Source organism: Oncorhynchus nerka, linkage group LG4 (genome assembly GCF_034236695.1).
Source record: "Oncorhynchus nerka isolate Pitt River linkage group LG4, Oner_Uvic_2.0, whole genome shotgun sequence".
Taxonomy (NCBI): Eukaryota; Metazoa; Chordata; class Actinopteri; order Salmoniformes; family Salmonidae; genus Oncorhynchus; species Oncorhynchus nerka.
In genome coordinates this window covers 13,971,041-13,995,735 of record NC_088399.1, presented here as the reverse complement: position 1 = coordinate 13,995,735, position 24,695 = coordinate 13,971,041, and the positions used below count along the sequence as shown (strand labels likewise).

Sequence of the window (24,695 nt, the reverse complement as noted above, 5' to 3'; positions counted from 1 at the left end):
GTACTTACCTACTTTAACGCTTTTTACCAAGGTAATGTGAATTGTCGAGTCATTTAAATTAATCAGATAATATTCATATTTTTAATTAATAATGTTCATATTAGTGGTTTTGCTTGACACATTTTTTGTGTGCTTTTTATAGGCAAAGTGATGAATGCATTAGTTAGCACTACTGATATATGTATTTAACAATTTTCCAGGATCCATGCCCATTGTGTGATGAAGCAAAAGAAGTCCTTGAACCATATAAACACAGGGTGAGGTTATGTTTCTCAGAAAAATGCACCTTAAATGTTTGCTGAACAAATGGATAAGTGTCTGCTAAATGGCACCTTGACTTTTTCCACATTTTATTACATTACAGCCTGTTTCAAAAATGGATTAAATTGTTTTTTCCCCCCTCATCAATCTATACACAATACCCCATAATGACAAAGTACATATCCATAAGTATTCAAATCCTTTGCTATGAGACTTGAAATTAAGCTCAGGTGCATCCTGTTTCCATTGATCATCCTTGAGATGTTTCTACAACTTGGTTGGAGTGCACCTGTGGTAAATTAAATTGATTGGACATGATTTTGAAAGGCATACACCTGTCTATATAAGGTCCCACAGTTGACAGTGCATGTCAATGCAAAAACCAAGCCATGAGGTCGAGGGAATTGTCCTTAGAGAGTCGAGACAGGATTGTGTCGAGGCACAGATCTGGGGAAGGGTACCAAAACATTTCTGCAGCATTGAAGATCCCCAAGAACACAGTGGCCGACATCATTCTTAAATGGAAGAAGTTTGGAACCACCAAGACTCTTCCTAGAGCTGGCCGCCCTGCCCAACCAATCAATCGGGGGAGAAGGGCCTTGGTCAGGGAGGTGACCAAGAACCCAATGGTCACTTTGACAGAGCTCAAGAGTTCCTCTGTGGAGATGTGAGAACCTTACAGAAGGACAACCATCTCTGCAGCACTCCACCAATCAGGCCTTTATGGTAGAGTGGCCAGACGGAAGCCACTCCTCAGTAAAAGGCACATGACAGCCTGCTTGGAGTTTGCCAAAGGTCATCTGAAGGACTCCCAGACCATAAGAAACAAGATTCTCGGGACTGATGAAACCAAGATTGAACTCTTTGGCCTAAATGCCAAGCGGAACGTCTGGAGGAAACCTGGCACCATCCCTATGGTGAGGGATGTTTTTCAGCAGCAGGGACTGGGACATTAGTCAGGATCGAGGGAAAGATAAACGGATCAAAGTACAGAGAGATCCTTGATGAAAACCTGCTCCAGAGCGCTGAGGACCTCAGACTGGGGTGAAGGTTCACCTTCCAACAGGGCAATGAACCTAAGCACACAGCCAAGACAATGTAGGAGTGGCTTTGGGACAAGTATTTGAATGTCCTTGAGTGGCCCAGCCAGAGCCCGGACTTGAACCCGATCGAACCTCTCTGGAGAGACCTGAAAATAGCTGTGCAGCGATGCTCCCAATCCAACCTGACAGAGCTTGAGAGGATCTGCAGAGAAGAATGGGAGAAACTCTCCAAATACAGGTGTGCCAAGCTTGTAGCGTCATACCCAAGAAGACTCGATGCTGTAATTGCTGCCAAAGGTACTTCAACAAAGTACTGAGTATAGGGTCTGAATACCTATTTAAATGTGATATTTTTGGGAATTAAAAAAACAAACATTTTCAAACATTTCAAAATACCTTTTTTTGCTTTGTCATTATGGGGTATTGTGTGTAGATTGAAGAGGAAAGAAAACAATTTAATCAATTTTAGAGTAAGGCTGTAACGTACCAAAATGTGTAAAAAGTAAAGTGGTCTGAATACTTTCCGAATGCACTGAGTGTACAAAACATTAAGAACACCTGCTCTTTCCATGACATAGACTGACCAGGTGATTCCAGGTGAAAGCAATGATCCCTTATTGATGTCACTTGTTAAATCCACTTAAATCAGTGTACATGAAAGGCAGTAGACAGGTTAAAGAAGGATTTGTACGCTTTGAGACATGGATTGTGTATGTGTGAATGGGCAAGACAAAAGATTGAAGTTCCTTTGAACGGGTATGGTAGTATGTACCATGTGCCCTGGTTTGTGTCAAGAACGGCAACACTGCTGGGCTTTTACGCTCAACAGTTTCCTGTGTATATCGAGAATGGTCCACCACCCAAAGGACATCCAGCCAACTTGACGCAACTGTGGGAAGCATTGTAGTTACCATGTGCCAGCTTCTCTGTGGAACGCTGGACACATTAGAGAGTCCAGGCCCCGACGAATTGGGGCAAAAAGGGGCGGCGCAACTCCATATTCGGAAGATGTGTCTAATGTTTGGTATACTCAGTGTATTATGAAAAGGTCAATTTACTAATGAATGTCTTCTCTTATTTCTGTTATTTACAGTATATTTTTCTGCAGGTAGATATCACACTGCCGGAGAACCAAATTTGGTGGGACAGATACAAATACGACATCCCAGTCTTCCATCTGAATGGACAGTTTCTAATGATGCACCGAGTTAGCACTTCACTCCTGGAGAAACGGTTGGCTGAAGTGGATGAAGAACAACAATAAAATGACTTTGCAATAGTGTAGCCTTCTTAAAGCTAGAATCCAGGTCACCCCACCTGTGTTTTGGTAAAGAGCTGAGGGATGGGCACTATAACCACGCTCAAATTCATGGACAGAGATATGGATGCAAGGTCAGACCATGCATGATATTAAAATGATAGTTTTAACCATTTTTTTTAGGCTATTCAGTGTTTGTTTGCATTTACATTGTTTACAATTATTGGGAGTAAACTAAGCCTCTATTTTGGGTTCTCATGGAGTGTGACTATTGAACAAAGCTCATGAGGCATTTATAAATTATATTCTTCAAAAATTAATGTATATATATATATATCATTATTTTATAGGTCCAAAAATGAAAGTAGTAACTAAGCATTCCATCTTTAAATATACAGTTAAGGCCTACTGGCTCCCGAGTGGCCCAGCGTCATCCGGGTTTGGCTGGGGTAGGCCGTCATTTAAAATAAGAATTTGTTCCTAACTGACTTGCCTAGTTAAATAAAGGTTAAATAAAAAGTATATGTACAGTTGAAGTCGGAAGTTTACATACACCTTAGCCAAATACATTTAAACTCAGTTTTTCACAATTCCTGACATTTAATCCTAGTTAGAATTCCCTATTTTAAGTCAGTTAGGATCACCACTTTATTTAAAGAATGTGAAATGTCAGAATAATAGTTGAGAGAATGATTTATTTCAGCTTTTATTTCTTTCATCACATTCTCAGTGGGTCAGAAGTTTACATACACTCAATTAGTATTTTCTAGCATTGCCTTTAAATTGTTTAACTTGGGTCAAACGTTTCGGGTAGCCTTCCACAAGCGTCCCACAATAAGTTGGGTACATTATGGCCCATTCCTCCTGACAAAGCTGGTGAAACTGAATCAGGTTTGTAGGCCTCCTTGCTCGCACACGCTTTTTCAATTCTGCCCACACATTTTCTATGGGATTGAGGTCAGGGCTTTGTGATGGCCACTCCAATACGTTGACTTTGTTGTCCTTAAGCCATTTTGCCACAACTTTGGAAGTATGCTTGGGGTCATTGTCCATTTGGAAAACCCATTTGCGACCAAGCTTTAACTTCCTGACTGATGTCTTGAGATGTTGCTCAATATATCCACATAATTTTCCTCCTTCATGATGCCATCTATTTTGTGACGTGCACCAGTCCCTCCTGCAGCAAAGCAGACCCACAACATGATGCTGCCACCCCCGTGCTTCACGGTTGGGATGGTGTTCCTCAGCTTGCAAGCTTCCGCCTTTTTCCTCCAAACATAACAATGGTCATTATGGCCAAACAGTTCTATTTTGTTTCATAAGACCAGAGGACATTTCTCCAAAAAGTATGATCTTTGTCCCCATGTGCAGTTGCAAACCGTAGTCTGGCTTTTTTTATGGCGGTTTTGGAGCAGTGGCTTCTTCCTTGCTGAGTGGCCTTTCAGGTTATGTCGATATAGGACTTGTTTTAGTGTGGATATAGATATTTTTGTACCTGTTTCCTCCAGCATCTTCACACCAAAGTACGTTCATCTCTAGGAGACAGAATGCATCTCCTTCCTGAGCAGTATGACGGCTGCATGGTCCCATGGCGTTTATACTCGCGTACTCTGTACAAACCCTGCTGTTTGTACAGATGAACGTGGTACCTTCAGGCTTTTGGAAATAGCTCCCAAGGATGAACTAGACTTGTGGAGGTCTACAATTTTTCTTTCTGAGGTTTTGGCTGATTTCTTTTGATTTTCCCATGTCAAGCAAAGAGGCACTGAGTTTGAAGGTAGGCCTTGACATACATCCACAGGTACACCTCCAATTGACTTAAATTATGTCAATTAGCCTATCAGAAGCTTCTAAAGCCATGACATTTTTTAAATATTTTCCAAGCTGTTTAAATGCACAGTCAACTTAGTGTATGTAAACTTCTGACCTACTGGAATTGTCATACAGTGAATTAATTATAAGTGAAATAATCTGTAAACAATTGTTGTAAAAATTACTTGTGTCATGCACAAGGTAGATATCCTAACCGACTTGCCAAATCTATAGTTTGTTATTAACTAGAAATGTGTGGTGGGTGAAAAACGAGTTTTAATGACTCCAACCTAAGTGTATGTAAACTTCCGACTTCAGCTGTAGGCAATTTTTTATTTGACTGAAATAAATATAGGCCTATAATTTTCTTACGTGAAATGCATGCTTATGGTGATGATTATCTTTTGTCAATACATTTTAAATATCAAAAAGACAGCCGTCTTACATTGGATGAATAATAACCAAGTACCAGTAATTGATTTGAAAGTGAAAGTTCCTGGATAGACCGCCAGGATGCGCCACGGTACCCGAGATCATCATTCCGCCGAGGACCCTCCCATTGGTGGCAAGTCTTGTTACTGCAATAATCTGATTGGATGGGGGAGACCGTTATTGTATGTCTGACTGGCTAGACTGCTTGATTTACCAGCTGACGGGGGGGAAGTTGGCGTGGATCACTGACATTAAACCAAACGATTATTTGATCATCCTGCGTCGCAGTGTGTATAATCATAATTTGAAGACTTGGGATCTCACAATGAAGGTATGTATAGTTTAGATATTAGTAAGTACAAATGGTAAAATGTAAGGTGTGGCACATGAGTTAACAAGATTAACATTTCGTTTTGTGTCTGGCTCAATACACCCACACACCCTGCTGTCAAAACAATGCAATGGGGTTCACAATGCATAAAGCTAATGTTAGTTACAGTGTTACAATCTATGTTATTACTTGTCTTTATGAACAATGTCAATAGTCACCGTGAAAGCGTGTGATTTTTGTAAATGGTCTGATAAATTGCGAGGCTACTTTCATTTATCTAACATGTACAGTGCATTCAATTTTCTGAAAACGGTATCTGTTCTTTGAGTCTTCTTGGCAGCTCTCTCTTTGGGACTTGCCTGTGATAATCCCAAAAATGCTGTCATGAGACCGAGGGCACATTTGCTCCAGAACGTTAGTTAATTAGTCAGAGCATTTCTCGTACAGTTGTCATTGCGTTCAGCTGTTGCATTATTGTTGACTCGTGTAGGCTTCTTCAATTGGACAGCCAAGCCAATGATGATATACAGACTGAAAAACATGACAATATTATATTTTTAATAAAAAATAAATACATATTTTAAACTTTAACACACTCTTTTAAAGTGTGTCTATTACAGCAAAACGGTCAAATTACTCTTTTCAATTTCACGTTGAGTGCACAGACCGCACACACACTATGGATAGCTACAAGTAACTGCCAAAATAATGGAAACACCAACTTGGTGTTAATACAGCGTTGGGCCAACACAAGCCAGAACAGCTGTCTGGAATTCTATTGGAGGGATGCGACACCATTGTTCCACAATAAATTCCATAATTTGGTGTTTTGTTGTTGATGGTGGTGGAAAGTGCTATCTCAGAGCCGCCACTCTAGAATCTCCCATAAGTGTTCAATTGGGCTGAGATCTTTTAACTGAGACATCGGCATATGGTTTTCATGCTCATAAAACCATTCAGTGACCACTCGTGCCCTGTGGATGGGGGCATTGTCATCCTGTGGGGGGCTTAGCCATGGTAGCCAAAGTAATAGTCTGCCCAGCATTTTTATACATGACCCTAAGCATTATGGTATGTTATTGCTTAATTAACTCAAGAACCACACCTGTGTGGAAGCACCTGCTTTCAATATACTTTGTATCTATCCCTCATTTACTCAAAAGTTTCCATTATTTTGGCAGCTACCTGTATATCATAACTAATACTGAAGTTTCTACTGGAGTTATTAAGAGAAGCACATATGTCTGTGTCTATCTGGTTATTCATCACGCAATAGATAGGTGATCTTTTGTCGAGAGGGTCAAACAATATGGTCATTGGTCCGTGCCATAAGGGCACTAGACTGAAAGCGTATGCAGCATGGTGCTGCTTTAAGGAATCCAGTCCCTGCGGTGTGTCATGAGTGTACTTTGGCCCTTTTAAAAAAAAGATATTGTTTGGCATTGCTTTGTTTACAGTTGTTCAGCTTATCATGTCATCAAAATACTCCCGAACATACAACACACAGAAAATATGTTCATTTATACAGCATTTCTAACTAAATATGAATTTGTGGTTATGAACATCTGATTGTAGAGGCCAATTTAATATCTTGCTGGAAAGTATAGAATAAAAAATAGCTTGAACGGTTTTGGTGAAATGCTCATTTGGCTGTGTAATACCAATATTCACATTGCACTGTGCTGTATGTGGAGAGTTTAGCATTACTAATGATCTCTGTGGTGTATCATTTGGATTAAAATGTGAATTATACTAAAGGTTAGACTAGAACTTGTGTGAAACACATGGTGAACGGATATCGTTGTGGCTATAAAAATGTTAGATGGATTAATACTATTCTGTTGTCTGCCTGAGCCTCATAGACAACAATGATGCAAAGCATCCTGGGGGATCACAACAACAGAAGTTGTCATGTAACAGAGAACAGTCAGGTTCTAATAGGCTGGGGTGTAAAATAAAGGCTGATATTATATGCCTTTCCTATGTTTGGAAAACTATATAGTAACCACAAGGAAATAAGATGTCAAATAGAATGTTAGATTGAGGCAAGGGGTCACTCACAGACAGTGCGGAGGTCAATTGTAATCAAATTAATTTAGTCAACAAAAATTATAATTTTCCTTCATGGAAAAAGGAATTTCAGTTAACTTCCTGAATTGACCGACTAGCAATGGCATTGCAACCAACCATGCTCACAGAACACAGCCCCAGGGAGCAACAAAGTAGATTTACAATGCAGTATGTGGGAGGACGGCATAGTGATATAGTGTCCTACAATGTGTGTACTGTGAAAATATTGATTGGTCAGTGCTGTGGCTACCAGGTCTCACAATCCACTGTTGTAGCAGGCATTGTGCCAATTCTCAATAGCTGTCAGCCATCATGAAAAGGGAAAAGTACCCATCTGAAGTGGAGACTGTGCAGAGGACAATCACTCCCAAGGTTTCTCTGAAGTGTCAGTTTCCTTAGTGTGTTATAGCTATTGTACATCTGTACGTGCCTTGGTAAGATGGAGGGATAAAATGGTGAAGAATAGTGGAGAATTGGACATGGCTCTATTTCCCAGATGCACCAAAATAGTATTCTCAGTGTGTGTTTGAATGTACGTGTGTGTGTGGTGGGTGTGTTCAAATAGATAGTCAGTAGTAGTAGTAGTTATTTGAATCTATCTAAATGGGCACCCTTCCAGCACAAGGCCAATGTTGTTTTTTACCCTGAAAACATCTGTACAGCGGTTTTGGTCAAGTAGTATCTCTAGTTTTCCATTAGATTTAACTGATCATTCAAAATCCCTATTTCGCCAAAGAGCTTGTTGCTATGCAATGGGATAGCTTGTCACACCTCGTCACTCCTCTGATTGGCTCAGAAGAGTAAACAAATCATGACATGTTGATGTTGTTTATCTCAGACTTGATCTACTACTTGACAGCTGGCACACTGCCAAACTAATCCCCTGCAGTTTCACATTAAACTGACAATGACGCGCAATACAAGTTATTATTACATTAAGTAATTCTGTGGTGATACAGTAATATCCTCTGATTGACAGGGGTAATCCCTCTGAGTTAAAGGCACTAGCCCCTATGGGCTGAATCCATATCCTCGTTGGTTTCCCCTCCCCTTGTCTGTTCAGAGCCACGACAGTTCGACGCCTTCTATTAATTGCACAAAGCACAGTGACATCACTGGCAGTTAGAAAAGCCATCACAGACAATCAGGCCTTCATGCCAATGGTATGTATGTCAACTCATAGATTATATGTGTCAGTAACACAGATAATGTTCTAGTAACAGATGACATTCATATTCTGACTATCTCTGAAACCCATTTAGATAATACCTTAGATGATACAGTGGTAGCAATACATGGTTATAACATTTACAGAAAATACAGAAATGCCAGTGGTGGAGGTGTAGCTGTTTTATATTCAGAACCACATCCCTGTAAAGATTAGAGTGGATCTCATGTTAAATACTGTTGAAGTAATATGACTACAGGTTCATCTGCCTCACCTAAAGACCATTCTGGTGGGAAGCTGCTATAGACCAAGTGATAACAGTCAGTATATGTATTTGATATCAACAGAGAGGTATATTTTCTGGGTGATTTAAATATTGACAGGCTTTCATCAAGCTGCCCAATCAAAAAAAATATAGTTTCAAACTGTAACCAGTGCCTGCAACCTGGTTCAGGTTGTCTGTCAACCCACCAGGGTAGTTACAAACAGCACAGGAATAAAATCATCAACACGTATTGATCACATCTTTACTAAGGCTGCAGAAATATGCTTGAAAGCAGTATCCAGATCCATCGGATGTAGTGATCACAATATAGTAGCCATGTCTAGGAAAACCAAAGTTCCAAAGGCTGGGTCTAATATAATGTATAAGAGGTCATACAATAAGTTTTGTGGTGATTCCTATGTTGATGTAAATAATATTTGTCGGTCCGTGGTGTGTAATGAGGAGCAAAAAGACGCTGCACTTGACACATTTATTCAATTCCTTATTCCAGTTACTGATAAGCATGCACCCATTAAGAACATGACTATAAAAACGGTTAAATCCCTGTGGATTGGTGAGGAATTAAAAAATGGTATGGTTGAGAGTGATGAGGAATGGTAAATAAGTCTGGCTGCACAACCGATTGGCAAACATATTGCAAATTGAGAAGTCATGTGACTAAACTAAATAAAAATAAACTACACTATGTAACAAAGATAAATGACATAAAGAATGATAGTAAAGCTTTGGAGCACCTTCAATGACATTTTGGGGAAAAATGCAAACTTTGAATCATATGGCTCATTCATCACAAAATTGACTGATATTGCCAACTACTTTAATGATCATTCATTAGCAAACTTAGGCATGACATGCCAGCAACAAACACTGACACTACACATCCAAGTATATCTGACCAAATTATGAAAGACAAGCATTGTAATTTTGAGTTATGTAAAGTGAGTATGGAAGAGGTGAAGCAATTATTGTTGTCTATCAACAATGACAAGCCACTGGGGTCTGACATCTTGGATGGAAAATTACTGAGGATAATAGCGGACAATATTGCCACTCCTATTTTACATATTTTCAATTTAAGCCTACTAATTTAAGCCTGGAGAGAAGCAAAAGTAATTCCACCACCTAAGAATATTAATGCCCCCTTTACTGGCTCAAATAGCCGACCAATCAGCCTGTTAACAACCCTTAGTAAACTTTTAGAAAAAATGGTGTTTGACCAGATACAATGCTATTTTACAGTAAACAAATTGACAACAGACTTCCAGCACTCTTATAGGGAAGGACATTCAACAAGCACAGCACTTACACAAATGACTGATGATTGGCTGAGAGAAATTGATGATAACAGCCCCCATAATCTTTTTTTGTTAGACTTCAGTGCGGCTTTTGACATTATCGATCATAGTCTGCTGCTGGAAAAACATGTGTTATGGCTTTACACCCCCTGCTATATTGTAGATAGAGTTACCTGTCTAACAGAACACAGAGGGTGTTCTTTAATGGAAGCCTCTCCAACATAATCCAGGTCGAATTAGGAATTCCCCAGGGCAGCAATCTAGGCCCCTTACTTTTTTCAATCTTTATGAAAACGACATGCCATTGGCTTTGAGTAAAGCCATTGTGTCTATGTATGCGGAGGACTCAACACTATACACGTCAGCTACTACACCGACTGCAACACTTAACAAAGAGCTGCAGTTTGTTTCAGAATGGGTGGCAAGGAATAAATTGGTCCTCAATATTTCTAAAACTAAATACGTTGTATTTGGGACAAATCATTCACTAAACCTCAACTAAATATTGTAATAAATAATGTGGAGATTGAGCAAGTAACCCTGTATTGTAAACTGTCATGGTCAAAACATATTGGGGAGAAGTCTGTCCTTAATAAAGTGCGAATCTAACAGCACTAACAAAAATTATATTCCACATCAAGTAACTGATGTAAGCAGTAAAATTAGATTTTAAAAAACAGAGAGTAATACACCTTATGGAACAGCGGAGACTGCGAAGCAACACAAACTGGCATCCACACAATTACATGTTTTATTTAACTAGGCAAGTCAGTTAAGAACAAATTATTATTTACAATGACGGCCTACCCCGGCCAAACCCAGACAACAATGGGCCAATTGTGCGCCAGCTTATGGGGTTCCCAATCACGGCTGGTTGTCGAACCAGGGTCTGTCTTGATCCCTCTATCACTGAGATGCAGTGTCTTAGACAGCTGCGCCACTCGGAAGCCCACACTATACACACACGTACACATGGATTTTGTATTGTAGAGATGTGGTAGTGGAGTAGTCTGTGGTGAAATATATTGTGACTGTATTGTAATGTTTTTAAATTGTATAAGGCAGTTGATTTTGCTGGACCCGGGAAGAATAGCTGCTGCCTTGGTAGGAACTAATGGGGATCCATAATAAATACAAATGCAAATACAGATACTACACAGCAGCCATGCCTCTCTAGATACAGTGGTTTTGCTCAAGTTGTGGTAAGATATAGGATGCCAATTCTTGTTTTAGGAGGTTAGCTAGGCCACAGTTTAAGCCATACTTTGAGCAGTTCTGTATTAAACGCTAGCCCTGTCTAGCCCTTTCCCACTATAACCGAAGAGATATACTGTAGCCTATTTATACATGTGGGATTTCTGTTGAGAAGTTGGAGTTAAAAGGGCATCTGAAAAACAAAAGGGCAGATTTTTTGCTCTAATTTGTGCCCCGGGGCAGCATGCCATGCAAAAGGCAGCATGGAGTCCTTTTCCTGCCATGCCACAATGGTCGGTTGGCAGCACTCGCAGAGCTGGGTGGGCACTGTCCCTAGCACACACAGTCAAAGCCCCTTTGTACTCAGTCCCACATTGGCTATTTATATCTATTAACTTCCTTATTGCGGTAGATTAACCATAAACGAATCGCTATGGGGTTTTATCTCAGAAAAGTATGCAGCTATGTTATGGTCAAACACTAGTTGAAGAGGAATGCTGTAGTGTAGTTGTGTGGGAACAGTCTAGATAATTGTGCGGCCTAGAGTCAGTGGATGCTCACAGGCATTTGAAATTGGATATTCTCAATAAAAAAAATGAGTTAAATGCTCAAACGCAAAAAATGTTAACCATGTGTGTAGAGATGTTTGGAAAATGAATTTGTCTACTGGCACGCTGTTGAAAGGTGTGAGTAAAACTAAAAAGCTAAATTGGGTTTAAAAACAAACAGGCTAAACAAGAGTTGGAAGTTCTCATGTGTGTGGTTTGGCACTGGCCAATGCATGTCCACTGTCTTTGAAACAATTATTTTTGGTCTAATGTGAAAAGCCTTTGTAGTGCGTTTCACTTGGCTGAGTGAAAATGAATAAACAAATTGAAAAAATGAGCCTCCTACACATCTCTTGAGGTCTAAAAAATTACCACCACCTACGGAAACCACCTTAATACATTGTGTTTGGCATCAGTACACTTTATCAGTTATTGTTTTAAACCTTTTACTACCAAAACCAGAAAGGTGTTTAAATGCAGTTGTCACAGACAGTATTATTAGCCAATTAGTCTTAAAGATGAGACATTTGGAAAGATTTAAGACACCACAACTGTGTGTGTGTGTGTGTGTGTGTGTGTGTGTGTGTGAGGGGGGAGGGGGTTATATATGCGGTCATGCAAGCTTAGGGAGAACCCAGAAGTGCAGTCTTTTGCAGAGCTAGTTCTCACCAAACTGGCCCACTTCCTATGTGCCCCTTCCTCTAGCTGTTTAAATTAACCACACTTTGTCCCAAAGGACACTGAGAAGGGAAGGAAGAGGAGGGGGTCTACGACTCTGCGTCCTTAAGGATGGAATTAAGACTGGCTAGAGGTTACCGGCTGTGGTCAGCGGGGTGGTGGAAAGCAGTCTGTCAAACAAGCTATATTTAAGTCTCTCTGGTCCCTTTCCCACAGTGCTAGAGCTCAGAAAATGCGAGAGGGGGAGAGACCTCAAGTTGAAGCCAAACAGCATGGCTAGCTAGCGTGGAATGCTATCGTGTATTCCTATCCTCTACTCAGTTTACTGTTTCAGTTGGGGGCTGATTCACAAGTACTCTAAGTGTGTGATTTGGGTCAGGCTTAGAATGCCATCGTGCTACACTATACTCTGTTTCAGTTGAGGACTGATTCACAAGTACTGTAACTCACTCACCCCCTATCTGAGACATCTACTGCAGCCCTCATCCTCCACATACAACACCCATTCTGCCAGTCACATTCTATTAAAGGTCTCCAAAGCACACACATCCCTGGGTAGCTCCTCTTTTCAGTTCGCTGCCGCTAGCAACTGGAACGAGCTGCAACAAACACTCAAACTGGACAGTTTTATCTCAATCTCTTCATTCATAGACTCAATCATGGACACTCTTACTGACTGTTCTGGTTGCTTTGAGTGATGTTTTGTTGTCTCTACCTTTTGCCTTTTGTGCTGTTATCTGTGCTCAATAATGTTTTGTACCGTGTTTTTGTGCTGCTACCATGTTGTGTTGCTACCATGTTGTTGTCATGTTGTGTTGCTACCATGCTGTGTTGTCATGTGTTGCTGCCATGCTATGTTGTTGTCTTAGGTCTCTCTTTATATAGTGTTGTCTCTCTTGCAGTGATGTGTGTTTTGTCCTATATTTATATTTTATAAAATATATATTTTTAATCCCAGCCCCTGTCCCCGCAGGAGGCCTTTTGGTAGGTCGTCATTGTAAATAAGAATTTGTTGTTAACTGACTTGCCTAGTTAAATAAAGGCTACATAAAAAATATAAATAAACTGTGATTGGGGTCAGGACTAGCTAGCTTAGAATGCTATCGTGCTACACTATACTCTGTTTCAGTTGAGAGCTGATTCACATGTAGCCCACTGAATGATTTGTTTTGGGGAGGGCTGAGGAAATCTGCATGGAATAAAGCCATTGTTTATCCATTGTGATGGCAAAATTTGGGAATTCCTAGTTACGCAACATTTTACTGGAAGAATTCAAGCCAATCCGATAACTGTGAGTCACATTTTGATAAAAACACAGTCTTTCCTCTCTGTCCTTTATCTTAAAAGGATCGGCGACTAGAAAGACCAAACACGGGGTAAATTTAGCCGATACATTGTTGCTGCAGAGAGATTGACCTCTGAAAGATGGGAACCAAGTTAATAGGCCTTTGCACAATGGTTCCTCAATAAAAGACATACCACAGTGTTATGACGCACTTGAACTATGTTATTGGTCAAACCTAAAAACAATATTAACAATAGAGATCTATTCTATTGATATGGACATAAGACACTGTTTCATTGAATAAGTAACATTTAACTTGAAGGTGTTGAATATTGGTTGTCACCAACTCTGTGACAACGTATACACTTAGACTACTGTTTCTTACAACTGAGGGACTTGACTGACCAAAGGCCTAGACAAAACAGTGTGAATAAATCTACAACCCAACAAAACGTTATACACTTGACCATAAGCCACATTCTTTCATTGTTAAATACTTCACCCTATCAAGGCTTGATCTAGCCTGGTTGAAGCAGACTGACGTGAGCGTTCAGTCCAGTTTAACCAGGCTAGGCTTGACCACAGCTTGTGAGTAAATCACTGATGAGAGTTAAGTGCCTGTTCGAAGGCTTCGGCAGCAGAAGTGGCTGCCAACTGTTACACACAGAGCCACAGCTGTGACTTGAATGCAGGACAGGAGTGGTATCCTGTCCACTGAACAGCTTATCATTTGATGCCGCTCTCGTCCACTGGAACCAGCCCAAAGCTCATTTAACACACTGTAACACATACTGTAGCACACTGACAAGTAATTTAATGGGAGATAGAGACAGCAACACTATGCCATAGTGGGATTGACTGGGAAAGGCTTACAGTATAACCTCGTTTATCACTTTATCTCATCATTCCAGAGCCTCCAAATATTGTAGTGAATAGGGAGGATAGCCGATATGAACCGAAAGACCTCGACACACTAGACTCTGGGCCTCTTTGCAGGGTGATATGCAGATCTGGAGTGGCTTATTCTGTGGGCTGCAACTTGTAAAAAACATAGCAGAAACATAGCTCTTTATTCTAGTTGAGAGAGGGGCATGTATGTTCTACACAATACATTTTCTACAACATTCTGTAACATTGAATGCTCCTGAATAAGCCTATGACTATGTCCCAGTATCCACACTATGTATAAGGCCCATGACTGTTCCCAGTATGCACACTATGTATGAGGCCCATGACTGTTCCCAGTATCCACGCTATGTATAAGGCCCATGACTGTTCCCAGTATCCACACTATGTATGAGGCCCATGACTGTTCCCAGTATCCACACTATGTATGAGGCCCATGACTGTTCCCAGTATCCACACTATGTATAAGGCCCATGACTGTTCCCAGTATCCACACTATGTATGAGGCCCATGACTGTTCCCAGTATCCACACTATGTATGAGGCCTATGACTGTTCCCAGTATCCACACTATGTATGAGGCCTATGACTATGTCCCAGTATCCACGCTATGTATGAGGCCTATGACTATGTCCCAGTATCCACGCTATGTATAAGCCCCATGACTGTTCCCAGTATCCACACTATGTATAAGGCCCATGACTGTTCCCAGTATCCACACTATGTATAAGCCCCATGACTGCTCCCAGTATCCACACTATGTATGAGGCCCATGACTGTTCCCATACCCACACTAGAACACTACTTAGAATGAACCAATGTATTTGCCATGCATTCTAATGCTAGCCTGTGTGTTAGTGTGGATACTGGCACAAAGCCAGTGTCTCCATAGGATTAAGTAGAGTAGGTGAGTGAGTGCGGGTCTAGGAGGCAGTAAGGGATAAATGAAACTTCAGAGGAATCTCCACCTCGCTTATCACCGACACTCAGGCTTATCTAGGCACAACAGTGCTTTCACTGTGTGACTAGGTCCTATTCACTGACAAGAATTGCATTTCATGCTCTTGTTTTTGAAGACTTAGTCCAGTCAGATTCAAAGCTGTCATCGCAATAAGCGAGTTAGCATGGTCTAATATTTAGAAGTTAGCTTAGCTATGTCAGTTAATTTTAAACTGTGATGTCCACACCCAGTGCTTCACAGCTCTCTGAGTAGTTATTTGCAGTATTTCAAAACATACAGCCTACAGCATGTCGACATGGGTCATCATTCACAATTCATAGGATATTCTCACATGCAGATGTCCTTAACGTTCACTGTGTATCACTGTCCTTGTCTAATTTTATTCTGGTGTACAGGTTTAAGACAGGAGTCCATTTTTAAAAAAAAAACTTTTTCTAATGCACTTTGACGGTCTTTCCCAAAAGCATGACTCAGAATATGTTTACATCATTTTCTCCACCATAGGTACTTGAGTCAAATAGTTTTACATTGAGTGACTGATTTACAAAGAATGACAAAAATCTATAGAAAGTACCATGAGTAAAGTGTTCCTGAAAGTCGACCAACAATGATTAATGTTCCTGTTTTGGAGGTCTGACTAGTCATTACTATTGTCTCCTGCTACGGTCATAGTTAGTCTCTTGCCTCAATTGGTCAAACCTTGTGACATGGTTGGAGATCACAGGTTCTCACAGGGGAAACATTCTGTTGCTGCACCGTGGCTTTGAAATGTAGTTTATGGCATTAACGAGAGCTGCTGTAGTCCACCCTGGCATGGGTTGCCTCGCTCCTATGCCTCGACGATGAGGTCAACAACAACATGTGAGGTCACCCAGTGCCAAACCACAACTTTTCAAAGCACATTGGTCCTGACCTGGAAAATGGCTACCCAAAAAGGTGGAGTGAGGGGCACACCGGGGTGGAGCAAGTTACCATTCAAGGTGTGTGTGTGTGCAAAACAAATCAGTCAATGAAGTTTTGTTTTTTGCATTTGCAACCTTAGTTGCAGGTTTGCAACTTAGGTGTATTTACAGTACATCTCACAACCACTATCTATCTCCACACCCACTTAAAGCATCTATAAGGGTCTACAGTAGGCCTATGTTTCCATGGGTTGTCTGCACACCAGGTTGAATGAATGACGCAACAGGAAGTGGTTTGACATTTTTCACTGACAGTTGAACAAATACGCAACACCACCCACAGAGTGCCAAGGAGGCTCTGCTTCCTCTGTATCCAAACACAATGTGGAACAACTGTGTTCTTGCCCTTCCCTATCGTATGTCTGTACCAAATGCTATTCTAAATCAAATACTTTAGCTGTTCTTGATTGAACTTGCCTAGCACAATGGAACCAATGGAAAAGTCCAGAAAGTGAAAACCCCACCCACTTGACACTTCGGGCATGCTAAAGCAAACGCTCAAAGTATTTGAAAGATTTCAAATAGTATTTGAACCCAGGTCTCGTCCCTACCACTTCTCCATCATTTAGATTTTTACACCCACTCACAAACGGTTGCGTTGTGTAATCTGATAGGCATTGTGAAGAATTTAAAAAGTCACTATCCTGTTGTCTCACTGGTCCTAGTCAGGAAGAGTTCATTGGCATGGTTGAATGTACAATACTGAAAGCTCTATCTGTATCCAATAGCATGTCATTCACATTTATTTGTACTGTAATAGGGAGTGCCAGAATTATAGTGCGTGGTTCCAGGGCAAAAGATCATTATCTGAAAGGAACGTCCTCTGTGGACGTGTTAACAACGTGTCTAGTAATATTACGTCTTCTCTAAAGCTCTTTAGCGAAAACTCTCGGGGAAAACCAGCTGAAGGGCTCTACTGTCTCAGCTGTATACGGATATAAAGATGCCATTGTTTATCGTTCGCTGCTAGTTTACAGTTAAAACCCTTGTGTTATTTACGTGTCTTGTTTAATGTTGATTAATTGCTATGCTGGCATACGGATGCATTTCAATAGGGTTCGGTTGCATATATAGGTAGCTTCAAATGTTTACAATTAAAATCTTTGTGTTTATAATGTGTCTTGTTTAATGTCGGTTAATTTACATGCTATCATATGGATGTGTTTAGTGTGGTTACGTTGTATTCTTAGTTAGCTACAAATATGGTGAGTTATATTTAATCATTGTTCAACCAACCACATCTTTAGCCTGCAACACTGTGTATTGTTGTCAGTGTGGCCTTCCTCCAATCTGCTGCGTTGACACAATGTTTACCTGAACACCAGACATATGACCTCAGACGCATTGATGCAAATTAGTTTTGTGTTGACATCATTGTTTAGTTGTGTTGTCGCAGCCACCCTCTGTCTGTTTTCACTTTCCCTAGTTGTTCGGTGCGGTCTGGAATAGCTGAACTTGGACACGGTTAATGCCGGCGCACTGAATAGACAGACATCTGTGTTTAGTCTGTGGCAGTTGGAATGTGATCGCTGTCTGTTCGCATGTTCATTTTTGTGGTAAATATCAACACGAGCCAGAGGGAGTTGTACATTTTTAAGCGAGTAAGCATTAAGAGAAAACATTGACAGATCCCAAACATCTATCTCTCAATACATTCAATCAAAAACGTATAATATATTAAGACACTGCCTTTTGTTTATTTTGAGTGTGGTATGTTAGGTTAGTGTTACTCTGTTTGGAGTGGTAAAGAAACTTAGGTTGTACAGACGACTATTAATTATTCTGTATAGTTTATATATCCTCTGTCACAGGGAAGCAAGGAGATCTATACAGGTTAGTAAAGCCTCCGTCATTTGAGAGTGGTTTTATACTAATAACCTATATAGATCTCCAGCACCTCAAGAGAGATGACCTTTAGTATAATTCTAACAGAAACATGGTAGGGAGGCCCTGCATATTACAGTAGGTCAAACATTGACTGGCATGTCTAACAATATTGATGTAACATAGGAAATGGAAAGGATTCTACTTGACTATGGACCATAGTTGACTGAATGTTCTCAGGTGAACTTTACTAATTTCATATCTTTGTAATTACTACACCACAAAATATAGCTTTTAACAAAGGCAGATAGGCCTATTCAGCAAATCACATTTTTTATTGGTCACACACATATTTAGCACATGTTATTGCGGGTGTAGCGAAATGCTGGTGTAGTGGCAGATTCAAAGCATTGAGTCTGACCTTCAGGATTTCACACCAAAAGAAGATACTGTATTCAATCCCATTGTGCCACCTGTATGTATGACTCATCAACACACACACTTTATGATGCTTGAAACCCTTGTCAATATCACTGTATCTCTCCCTTCCTCTACTCCAGACAGATGATGCTCAGTAACCAAGCCAGACGCCAATGAAAGATAACCGTCTGCTGCCATGACGACCAGTCGCTGCACTCTGTTGCCGGAGGTGCTGCCAGAGCGTTCTGACTCTGCCCACACAGGGAGTTGCTTGAGCGACAGGGACTTTGATCCAATGGGTAGCCTGGACTACCCGACAGAGCCTGACCTCCCAGGAAAAGAAATGGAAGAGCAGAGCAGTCCGGCCAATGGAGAGCCGCAGTACTACATGCAAGTGTCTGCCAAGGACGGGCAGCTGCTGTCACCTATCGTGGGAGCGTACGCCAAACAGAGGTATGGACCTGCCAAACATGGATAGAATAGAGTTTTGTACGAGTGTGGAGGGGAGGGGTTGGTGGGGGTCAGAGGTAAAGTGAAGCTAGTTTTAAATATATACCCAAATATAACCAAACACGATTTCTGAATGGTAACAAATCAAGTGCCTCTCAAAAGGATTTCCCCCCTCTATCTGTCTGGGATGTCCTTCTTGTTCTCTGTGCCGTGAAAGAGGACTATATAGATCCTATAGATGAGTAACTATGGCTTCAGACAGCTACATAACTTACATACCAATCACACTAACTGGCCCTGTGGGGTAAATGTCTGTACATTTGAAACACAACAAATGTCCTGTTCTGGCCGGATGGTGCAGAGTCTAAATTTAGCACCTTGATTAGCATGTACGCCTGACGGGACTCTGTCAGTCACACACACTATGGGAGACAAAGGGAGGCTTTAGCGGCAACAGCTGCAGTCATGCAGACTGGGTCACAACTGTTAGCCCCCCCAAAGCCCTCTTAATAATCAGCCTGTGGCATAGAGCTAGCTAGCATAGGGTAGCTTAGCTTAGAGATAGATTAGCATAGTAGCAAAGCGGCAGCTAGCATAGATTGGCATACAGTAGAGCTGGTTGCATACATTATAGAATTGGGATCAACTTAATTTGCTACCTATTACAGAATAAATATTACAGAATAAATTGCCATGGTAGCTACAATCTACAATGTATTATTTAATAAATACTGATTGAAGAGTATGTGCTATCCGAGTCCAAGGTCTACTTGTGCCGTCTTTCCAACTCTATGTCTGGCCATTGGCAAGACAACACAAACAGATCTGGGACCAGGTTATAAATGTGTATTTTTGTCATATATGTCTAATATAAACTAAATCAACAAACATTATCGCCATAGATGTTTACTAGTTGTTTTCGTATCCAGTGACGTTGTCGTCATGTTTGTTCTGTTGATGATCAACATGAAAAACAATTTCCAGATTAGGTTTAAAGGCTTTTATTACTTCAAACTGACGACGACTCCAAAGTTTTTTTTGTTCTAGCAAAATCGTATTATTAATTCATTTGTCTGACAAGATGATGTTCATTCTATTGTGTTAGTTATTGGCAGCGACGAGTGTTTATGTTCAAGGGGAGGTTTGTTGAGTGAGGGGCTCATTCATTGCGTCAAAGACATCGGCTTAGTTTCCTGATGAAATCAAGGCGATCAACAACCCAACATAATCATCATCCAGATTAGAGGATTAGATGCCATATAGGAGATTGGTGAATCATAGATTACAGTCCATATAGTAAATGAAAGTAATAATCCTCCTTGCATATGTTGTTTTAATCCAGAAAATGTTTGATTTGAGTCTGTAATCTAAGAGATGTACTGTATGTATGCATAGTACAGAGACAGAATAGACAGGGTATTCTAACAATGTGTGACAGCGTCAAATTACACCAACTCCCTCCCAGGGTTTTGTTATTTAACCAGCTAGTTTTCTATCCACTCAAATATTGACCTGATATTTTTGAAAACCTCTAGTCAGTGAATTGTGATGTCCAATCTTAGTTGTTATTGTTCTCAGAAAGGGGGAAGGGAAGGGTGGATACCTAGTCAGTTGTCGAACTGAATGCCTTCAACTGAAATCTGTCTTCCGCATTTAACCTAATCTCTGAATCAGAGAGGTGCGGGGGCTGCCTTAATCGACATCCATGTCTTCAGCGCCCGGGGAACCGTGGGTTAACTGCCTTGCTCAGGGGCAGAAAGACAGATTTTTACCTTGTCAGCTTGGGGATTCAATCCAGCAACCTTCCGGTTACTGGCACAATGCTCTAACCACTAGGCTACCTGCCCAGATACTTAGTCAGATGTTATTGTTCTCAGAAAGGGGGAAGTAGGATCCCTAGTCAGTTGTTATTATTCTCAGAAAGGGGGAAGTAGGATCCCTAGTCAGCTGTTATTGTTCTCAGAAAGGGGGAAGGGGAATACCTAGTCAGTTGCACAACTGAATGCATTCAGCTGTGTCTTCTGCATTTAACCCAACCCCTCTAAATCAGAGAGGTGCGGGGTGCTGCCTTAATCGACGTCCACGTCATCAGCGCACGGGGAGCAGTTGTGTTGGGGGTTACTTTCCTTGCTCAAGGGTGGAACGGCACATTTTTCCACCTGCGGTCCCAAGCTTCAAGGGGAACAGAAAACACCAGCCTGTGAAAACATCAGCGTATCTAAAGACAATTTCTTTCTGTTCCTCTTTTCCTCACCTCGTTCCATATCGCCGAAGCCCTCTGCCTGAGCGGCCCATGTGTCGGATCTGTCATGACGGAGGGGGTCAGGAGGAGCTGCTCTCCCCCTGTGAGTGTGCAGGGACCCTGGGTACCATCCACCGGAGCTGCCTGGAGCACTGGCTCTCTGCCTCTGGCACCAGCGCCTGTGAGCTCTGCCACTACCAGTTCACTGTACAGAGGAAGAACCGGCCACTGATGGAGGTACAGTATACAGACACATAAATACACACATGCACACACAAAATGCAGCATGTAAATAAACCATTGTCATAATCACATGCTACCCATACGGTGCATGGCCCTTCTCGCTGTGCATGGCCCTTCTGTCCCCATCTGTCCACATAATCCCAACAAACACATATATGTTTGTCCGCGCTGGGCTTAAAACCAGGCCTAGGGCCTGTCCTGTTTTTCCATGTTATTTTCATGTTACATCAAAACAACATGCCAAAGGATTTTCTTGGCTCTTGCTATCTTTTAGGAAGAACACAGTCTAGTAAATCTGTCATTTATAGTTATAAGCTGTGGTGTGTGTGTGTGGTGTGAAGTTTGGTCTATATGCACAGATGGAATATGAAGTGAAGGGGGTTGAAGACACTTTGGGCTTCTGGTAAACATTCCATGACACTTCACACACCCCACTTCCTCTACATTCTCAGCAGGTACACTAGTTGTCAACCAATCCTCCATGTTACTGTGGGTTATATCATCACACTGATGTTACTGTGTGTCTTATTAGCAATGTAACAGTTAAAAGTCTTTCAGGGGTGAGTTTGCCAAAAGCTCTTAAATCGCAAAATAATTGTCAACACATAGCAAAAACACCTAGTCATCTGTGCTCTGTAAATTAATACTGCAAGTGAATGAATAAATCAACTCCAAATGAGTTTTCGTTCTCGTGGTAATAAGTAAGCTCACTGCTAATATCGGTTGTATTTATGAATTTCTTTACCCCTCATTTCCCCTTTTATTTGAAGAAGATTTCACCCCATATTTTTGTGGAATGAATTCGACCACAATAATAATGTGTGTGTGTTAGTGTCCTCGTCTCCACAATAACCTCTAGCTAACATGTTATTACCCCCTAGCATCTCCTGCATTCTTTCTGCATCAGGACACTGCCTCCATATATAATATATAATTGGATAGCGGTGGTGCAAAGTGGTTGTTTGGTGGCAATTACACCCGTACCATGCATACCATGGTAGCATTTCTCATAAGACCTGGGTTCAACAACTATTCCAAAACGTTCAAATACATTGATCGTTTTCTTAAACCTGTCTGGTGTGCCGAATTGGTGGGATTTGCAATTTTGGGACAGTTCTATTGGTTCCACTGTGCTAGGTGAGCTCAATCAAGCACAGCTGAAGTAACTGAAAATATTTAAAATCGTATTTGAACCCAGGTCTGATTCCTCATGAATATAATATATCATCTATATATCGTGCCTCATCGTCTGGATCATAAAGAGAGCTTTGTTCCATGAGGTTTTGAGGATGCACCAGGATTTTTATTTTATATTCTTGGAGCCATAGACTTTTAATATTGACAAACCACAGACATTGTGGGTTGGTTTGCGATTGAATTTCTCGTTATGTTCAGGAGAAGTCTACTTTCCAAATATTTGAAGAATGGGCTTTAGTTAAAGACGAACTCTGGAACTTTTGTATAATTTCATCCAGTAGTTTTGAAAATGATGCTCACGAGCCAAAAGTGTTCCCTGGTTTTTGTGTACTATATCATCAAATTGTGCAATATGTTGTCTATTTCGTATGAAATGTTACGCCCTGAAAATCATACAAATGTTGAACTATAGGTTACCAATTTGTTGTGCTTAAGATCCTGAAGTGCATCTTTAATATACTGAAACCAAAGATATTGTTGGGTAGTTGGCAATCCAAGCTAGCTGTCTATCAAAGCAAAGCGCATGTTGCTTTGGAATAGAGGTTGTATGAGGGAGAAAATGGCATCGCTAAATCAGCAAGGCATCATTTGGTTGGCTCTAGCCCAACCTAGCCCAGTCCCCCGAAGACCTGACTGGCATCCTGTTTTAGAGTAAATCCAGTTACACTGTCCTATCTCTCAACATATTGCTATCAAACTCAGTTAGCAATTTTCTGCTAGCAATACACTGTTCCTGTTAGCTGGAAGACCATAAAACAATATACTGTTCCTGTTAGCTAGAAGACCATAAAACAATACACTGTTCCTGTTAGCTGGAAGACCATAAAACAATACACTGTTCCTGTTAGCTGGAAGACCATAAAACAATATACTGTTCCTGTTAGCTGGAAGACCATACAACAATACACTGTTCCTGTTAGCTGGAAGACCATAAAACAATACACTGTTCCTGTTAGCTGGAAGACCATAAAACAATACACTGTTCCTGTTAGCTGGAAGACCATAAAACAATACACTGTTCCTGTTAGCTGGAAGACCATAAAACAATACACTGTTCCTGTTAGCTGGAAGACCATAAAACAATACACTGTTCCTGTTAGCTGGAAGACCATAAAACAATATACTGTTCCTGTTAGCTGGAAGACCATAAAACAATATACTGTTCCTGTTAGCTGGAAGACCATAAAACAATACACTGTTCCTGTTAGCTGGAAGACCATAAAACAATACACTGTTCCTGTTAGCTGGAAGACCATAAAACAATATACTGTAATGACCTGACTAGATCATAAATGAACAATTGTCCAGACAGAGGCTTGAGTTTGCGAATTGACGGTTTATTGAACCAACTTTACACAGGCTACTGTTTGGGCCGTAGCACACGCCAAATAGATGACAGATAACCCACAAGCCAATCGTGACATTCTCTTGTGAAGCCCATACGTAAGAGAGAGAGAGAACAAAGGCTGAACCTGGTCTTAACTTTCAATGCCCAACCCCCCTCCACGCCACTCCGCCAACCACCAGGATGCCCGGCATCAGAACATTCCAGGCATTCCCGTGATTGGCAGATAGCAGGTTGATTGACATGTCGGACCCCGCGAACACCGGGTACTGGTCAGTACAACACAACCACCTCCTAGCCTAGCACATAACACACAGCTGTCTGTGCGGGTCGCTACACAGCCCCCCACCACAAAGTCCCTCGTCCCCGAGGAACAAACAAAGTCTCTGGAAGCGACCCGGAGGTCTCCTTTGCCTGCGTGGCCGTGATGGTCGCAGAGTGCCCTCTGGGAACCAGGGGATGAAGGCAGGGATATGGGGGACAAG

General features: G+C 41.2%; 1 protein-coding gene and 1 long non-coding RNA gene across 3 annotated transcripts in view; both read left to right on the top strand.

Moving 5' to 3' along the window:
* Positions 1–2,500, top strand: LOC135571370 (uncharacterized). The gene is made up of 3 exons (XR_010463742.1): positions 1–31; positions 201–257; positions 2,413–2,500. It is a non-coding gene; the product is annotated as an uncharacterized LOC135571370 (long non-coding RNA).
* Positions 2,501–3,790: 1,290 nt separating this feature from the next.
* The window catches only part of marchf3 (E3 ubiquitin-protein ligase MARCHF3), a 24,680-nt gene continuing 3,775 nt past the window's right edge, over positions 3,791–24,695 (top strand). The window contains exons 1-3 of one of the 2 annotated variants that reach the window (XM_029647128.2): positions 3,791–5,137; positions 18,874–19,186; positions 21,458–21,662. In XM_029647128.2, the coding sequence (XP_029502988.1) occupies positions 18,930–19,186; positions 21,458–21,662 (462 nt within the window). In that variant the 5' untranslated portion in view covers positions 3,791–5,137; positions 18,874–18,929. Of the gene's footprint in view, positions 5,138–18,873; positions 19,187–19,278; positions 21,663–24,695 lie in introns of those variants that run through there. The other variant, XM_029647117.2, reaches the window with a different exon arrangement.